Source organism: Festucalex cinctus, chromosome 5 (assembly GCF_051991245.1).
Source record: "Festucalex cinctus isolate MCC-2025b chromosome 5, RoL_Fcin_1.0, whole genome shotgun sequence".
Classification (NCBI taxonomy): Eukaryota; Metazoa; Chordata; class Actinopteri; order Syngnathiformes; family Syngnathidae; genus Festucalex; species Festucalex cinctus.
The window spans coordinates 28216093-28222581 of NC_135415.1; the positions used below are offsets into that span (position 1 = coordinate 28216093).

The 6489-nt window shown below is 36.0% G+C and overlaps 1 protein-coding gene across 12 annotated transcripts in view; it reads left to right on the top strand.

Annotated features, from left to right (window-relative positions):
- arvcfb (ARVCF delta catenin family member b) overlaps positions 1 to 5944 on the top strand; it is a 175801-nt gene extending 169857 nt beyond the window's left edge. For 11 of the 12 annotated variants that reach the window (XM_077521010.1, XM_077521009.1, XM_077521015.1 and 8 more), the window contains 2 exons: positions 1390 to 1502; positions 3266 to 5944. In XM_077521010.1, coding sequence (XP_077377136.1) covers positions 1390 to 1491 — 102 coding nt within the window. In that variant the 3' untranslated portion in view covers positions 1492 to 1502; positions 3266 to 5944. The remainder of the gene's footprint in view (positions 1 to 1389; positions 1503 to 3265) is intronic. The other variant, XM_077521017.1, reaches the window with a different exon arrangement.
- Positions 5945 to 6489: the final 545 nt, after the last annotated feature.

Below are 6489 nucleotides of genomic sequence, written 5' to 3' on the forward strand. Positions count from 1 at the left end.
ACCAAGTGCACAAGTGCACTTCATATATGTATATTATCTAATCTGCTGTTGATTGAATGGGATTCACTCTGTGGTATACAGTCAAATGAATGCAGTAAATAGTAGGGGTGTTTTTTTTTTGTTTTTTTTTAGGATTCACACCTTGAGCATGGAAGAATGTTATATGAACGGAACATTAAGCCTTAATATTTTTATTTTAATGCTGTTCAAACATGAAACAGATTACAACCTCTATAAGACTGAAATTTCAGATAAATAAATAATACATTTTCATATAAATCTTACACTCTACAAGCTTACTGATGAGTATTTTCTAAATTTGAATGAAAAAAATCGCAACAATCGACTTATAAATTCGTATCGGGATTAATCGGTATCGAATCGAATCGTGACCTGTGAATCGTGATACGAATCGAATCGTCAGGTACTAGGCAATTCACACCCCTAGTAAATAGACCCTTATGTCCACTAGGTCAGTTTTTCCAAACCTTTATTGAGCCACATTTTACACTGAAAAGGTATCATTGTGTCTTCAATTCATTAATTGTAAGCAAACCTAACATCAAAAGTACCATTTTTGTGCCATCAACATTTTATTCTCAGGTTGGGAACATACATTTAGCCTGTAGTATGTAATGAAACCTATAAGAGGCACAAATCAACTCCAGGAGAATTGTGAAATTAAATTAAAATGATTTACTTTTAAGTTGTTGTTGTTTTTTTTTTTTTTAAACTGGCATTATTAAAAATGGTTAGTAATTAAAACAGTACTGTTTCAACTAAACTGCACTTAAATTTGAATCTGCTATTGACCACCCAAAGATTTTCCAGATAGCACATTAACTCTGTGACCGCCAAAAACGTTTAATAACGATTCATAAAATCACGATATATGCCGCCATAAACGTTAAATGACATCAACTACGTTTTTTTTTCTTTTATTTTTTTTGTAATCAATTTAATCAATGTGCAACATCTAAGTGCAGCACTGCCTGGTCAATAGGTTGTGGAATCAAACACTCACTAACTATGGCCAGCAGATGGCAGCATTGTATCTCTTTTCAATGGACTGCCGGTGTATGAAATTACAATGAAACATGACGAAATCTGATGAAATAGAACTTTTTCAAGGATGATGTGAATGATCAAAGCCTTTGTCATATTAAATTTTTTTTTGATAACGTGTGGCAGTAAAAGATTGAATACTAATCTCTCTTTTTTTTTTTTTTGCACGTTGCTACAGTATGTCTTTTTTTCCCCCCTTTGTAGCTTGTGTACAACAAGAAATTAACACCAGCTTCTCTGTACTTGGCTGCATGTGTATATGTCCAATGCATTGACCTCCTTTTGTTTTGCTTTTGTGTTTTTGAAACCCGTCCTATTGCACAGAATGACACAAGTAGGAAACACTATATCAGGACTAATAGGCCTGCGGTCAGTCTGGTGGACGCTTGTGATGTTAAGCCGCAGCCTGTTGATTCCTGGGTCTAAATGCATGCATGGTAGGTTTGAAAAAAAAAAATAAAATACAGAAAATCACAACGTAACCACCCTCACCCCTGAGTTGGACTGTAGTAATCCTTTTCATTCCTCATTAGTTCATCGATTCCATCTTAAGTTTCCTCTCAACGTCTTGCACAGTTTCTGTCACTGACGTGTCACCTTGTCACCTACAACACCAATGTTCCACCGCACCGCTGTTGAATTCCACGCGCGTGTCCCTTTCAGCAATGCAGCTGACCTAATTTGGCACCTCAGGGAGCAAAGATGCAGCATTAACAAAAAAAAACAAATGTGAATTCGCAGCTCTGGAGAGGGGTACCAGCAAGTCAACAGGCTTTCGAGTGTGATTGCGCATTCAGCAGCTGCTGCCTGATTGAAATGTGCGCCGACATCCACTCGTTGCCTCCCCTGACAGCCTTTGCTGAAATTGGTGGCAAATGATGAAGGGGGGGTCATTTGTCAGCACTCCACATCAATGCTCCTGGGACACACCAAATCAAAAAGGGAAAGAAAGAATAAGATATGCACACACCCATTGTGAGATGGAAGGTGAATTATTTTTAAAACAAAATGCTTTTTTTTTTTTCATTAAAAGTAAGTATAAAGTAAGTAAAATATTTCAATGAAAGCGTTAAGCATTTCTATTAAGTCTATTAAATAAAAAAAAATACTCTAAGACTTGCACATTTAATATGTTTGGCGACTACCATTTTCATGTCCAAATGTCCCAAATTGTGCTGTTGCCATGGTACGAGTCTTGTCTTTATTTGTGCCTCTCTTGACCAGCTCACGTGTCCCAAATGTCATGTCTGACCTTCATGTTTATCCACATGACTAATCATCTTTTTTTTTTTTTTTCTGGAGTCTTTTATATTTCCATATTCATCCTACTGTATCACATGAATTGATGTATAGTGGCATTGGTGGTTTATTTTCTACTCTCATGGCTCCCTTTGTCCTCAACTACAAGATACGCTGCTTGTCTTTAATGTTGTAATGATGTTCTAGTGCTTTTTATTTATTTACCACCTATTTGATTAATATTGCACTGGTGGAATAAAACTTACACTAGCAGATCAATCTGCCGGCTTTCAGCGATTTATAGGCGCTGCCATTTTGACGTTATACTGCCCTCTGCTGTCAGTTTTCAACATCACTTTCAGTCTCCAGAAGGGGGCAGTAGAATAACAAAATGGCAAAATGATTGAAAACAGGTGGATTCAACTCAACTTATTCCACCAACGTAATATTAATCATAATTTTACGGAGCCCCTAAGGTAAAAAAAAAAAAAAAAAACTGCGTTTCCTCGCAAAACATTTTGCGTTCCCTCGCAAAACGCAAAGCTTGCGTGCAATGTCACCTTCACTGCGCCGTAAACACTTCCGGGTCATCGTACATGTGAACAAAAGCGACGTGTAAACAAAGCAGTGGAAAAATACATGCTCCATCCTAGTCGCTTTGGGAAAGCTTTCCCACTGTTTTGTTTCATGTTTACAAACGTTCCATCCTCGTCGCTTTTGTTCACATGGAACATGACCCGGAAGTGTTTACGGCGCAGCTAAGGTGACATGGTAGGCGAAAAAAACAGCTTTGCGTGTTTGCGAGGGAACGCAAAGTTATTATTTTTTTTCTACCATGTCACCTTAGGGGCTCCGTATAATTTAGAAGAAGAAAGAGAACATTTTTGACTTGAGCTCCCCTTTCAGCCATCTATATGTGAATCTTAATATGTTTCTTCTTATTTTTGTTCATGCACTCCAGGCTTAAAATGACCAAGCGACAAGAGTGACGCCACAGGAGGAACTCTCACATCACCACTGCCATTTCATACGGAGCTCGTTTGGAGTCGAACTTTGTACAGATAGCAGATTAGAAAAAAAATATAATAGTTAGTAATCATGATCAGAACAACGACTACCCAGCAGCAACCAGCAATTTTAAAATTAAAAAAAAAAAAAAAGAAAGAAAATGAAAAAATCTATGGAGTGACTATTCCTACTACTTTTACATTTCTACATTCCCACTGGACAGCATGTGAATTCTTCAGTGTTGACTCTTGTTGAAATCGACAGGTGACATCAAGGTACCCAAGGTTGACACTTCTGGCAACGAAATGGATGTGAGAATGCCAGGAAGGAAACTTAAGAAGGGCAAATGAACGTGTGTTGAAAGGAAACTTGGCAAAAGAAGGAATACTTTTGTTTTGGCTTTGTTTTAAATCTGGAAGTTGTGAGGAATTTGCTCAAGTAATTTTAATTTGTTGTGTAAGTTTGGTATTTTGATGTGGGCTTGTGTTGATTGATTGATTGATTGATTGATTGATTGATTGGTCACTGGATTTTGGTTTTAGTGGGGGTTGTGAAAGAAAATAGCAGAGTGGATAAACGTCATGGACCCACAGCCCATTTGGTTAACTGTGTTTGAAGAAAAGTGCACTGCAATGCTTTGGAATGAAGAGGTTTACTTTATAAAGTGAGGATTTTGCAAGTCGTGCTCTGGACAGGAGAAGGTGATGGCGAGTGGGCATCGAATGGAGCAACATCTTAACAACTACTTGATGTGAATGAACAACATCTGCATAGAAAAGCAGTCAGCTTGTCACGACAACACAGCGTTTGGTTTGTATGAAAGAAAAGATGGCATTTTGTTTATAAAGATGATGTTTTTGGTGGCAAAAAGGCAGAATGTTTTTGTTTTGTTTTTTATCTAAAATCTGAACCCCCAATTTCTATTTTTGTCAACTTTTACAAACATGTATATTAGGGTCAAAAAATGAAGAAAATAAAATCTAGTAGTTGTATATTAATGCCGCATTGTTTATAAAACATTGAATTGGAAGCAACTAACCAGTTATTGCCGAGTTTCACACACCGTCACTTATTTATATATTGTAATTAAAACGGATTTTAAACATAATTGCAGTGTTGTTTCATGAGGCAAAAAGTACGTTTTATGACAACACTTGCGCAAGGGTCAGAGGTCAAGAAATGAAACAGGTTATAAATAGAATTTTTACTATTCATTTTTCTTCCTACTGTGTTACAATCAAGCACTCGGTGCTTTTTAAAGTAAAATATTCTTGTGAGCATGAAAAAAAAAAAAGTGTACAGATGTTCATATTCTTTTTAAGTGCCATTTTTTTTATTTTTTTTTTCCTGTTTTTGTGATATCAACTAATCCATCAACGTGGAGCAAAAAGAACAGCAGAATTAATATGAAGCTTTCAACACAAACTGAAAGGTCACACTGTATAAAGTGAAGTATAAAAAAACAAAAAAACAAAAAACATTTATATAGTATATATTTTTTACAAAGTTTCCGGGTGGACAGGTTTGACTTGGAGAAACAGAGTGACATCAAGTAAATTTGCCATTTCTCTCGTGCTTGGTAAGACCACACACACCAACATCTGTGCTATAGTGTGTTCTCCGGCATTGGAAGTCTCTCGGAGTCGGCATAAACTGCGGACGGAAATTACGCGTCACTCATGCGTCATCCTGGCGAATGGCATGTGCCTGCATTGACGTTTTTTTCTTTGTGACGTGGTTTTATAAAAGCTTGCGTTTACACAGTGTTTACAAATATGTGTGTTGTGGTAATATTCAATAAACTACAAATAAATGTATAACTTAATTCCAGAAGTTAAAACCATATAACAATACCCTGCATCTTTTTTTTTTTTTTTTTGGTCCCCAGAACTGTGTTTTCATTGGACAGTACTGAATGATCTTGAGAAAGAAAGGATAAAATAAATAAATAAAAGACTGTCTCTGACGGTCTCTGCAGCACCACAACCAAAGGAATTGTCTTTTAACATTCATTCGAGTTTATTGGTGTTCTGGTTGTGTAACACATTGACGAAATAAAAAGCCACATAACTGTACTGTTAAATACAGAAGGACACAGGCACTCACCTACCTGTGTAGATGGAACTGATTCGAGTTTGTCCAAATAAAGTCAGCGTATATCTCAGTAGCCAATGTGTTGTATGCCTATCATGTGCCTTAATCTTTTTTCCATGGTAGTGAAAATGTGTTTTGTATAACCTTATTCCTCCCCTTCGACTGCCATATCTCAAGAAGCTGTCGGCCTTCACGATTACTCCTTTCATCTCACACTTGCTGTATCATTCGCCCTCCCACTTGTTCCCATAACTCCAAGTAGTTTAGATTGGCGTGGGTTTTCTGCCTTGTAATTCATTGTGTAATAAACTTTTACAAAAGTTAGGCTCATTCAAGATGATTTAATTTTTTTTTTTCTCCAAGAGGAGTTCAATTGCTAATGCTTTAGTAGCGAGCAGAAGCGAAGCCACAGTGACAGAATGTATTTAATTTTACTAATACCCACATGCAAATATTAAGCTTGTTAAACATAACAGAAACACGATGGTTTGTAGAGTATACATTTGGTGTGTTTTCAATAAATCATGCCTGGAAATGATGTTTGTTGCTTCTCTGCCTGTCTAAACAACACATATTTTCAGCAAGTTAAGTCGCTATTGGTCATTTTCAGGTTTAAAAATACATATATTAATATACAGTACAGGCCAAAGGTTTGGACAAATCTCATTCAAATACTATGCTTTATTTTAGGTGAAAATAATAAATACATGAATAAATAGCTACACTTTTCTTGGATTACTTTTTTTTTTCATTCTCTCGATGAGCTTCAAAAGGTAGTCAGTCACCTGAAAGGGTTTTCCAACGGTTTTTAAGGAGTAGGCCCTAAAAAGTAACTGTTTAACTCAAAAAGTAATTTTCATGCGGGAGGAGTGAAACGTTGAAACCGTAGCGTGAATCAAATACGACTGTAAAAAAAAATAATAATAATAATAATAAATACAAATACATCTACTAGTAATGGCTCTTTCATAGCTACAACAATAACTGTTGTATTTAGAGTTGAAACAAGTCAAAATAAGTGATCATGTTAGTATTTTATTTATTTATTTATTTATTTATTTATTTTATATTATATTAAATGCT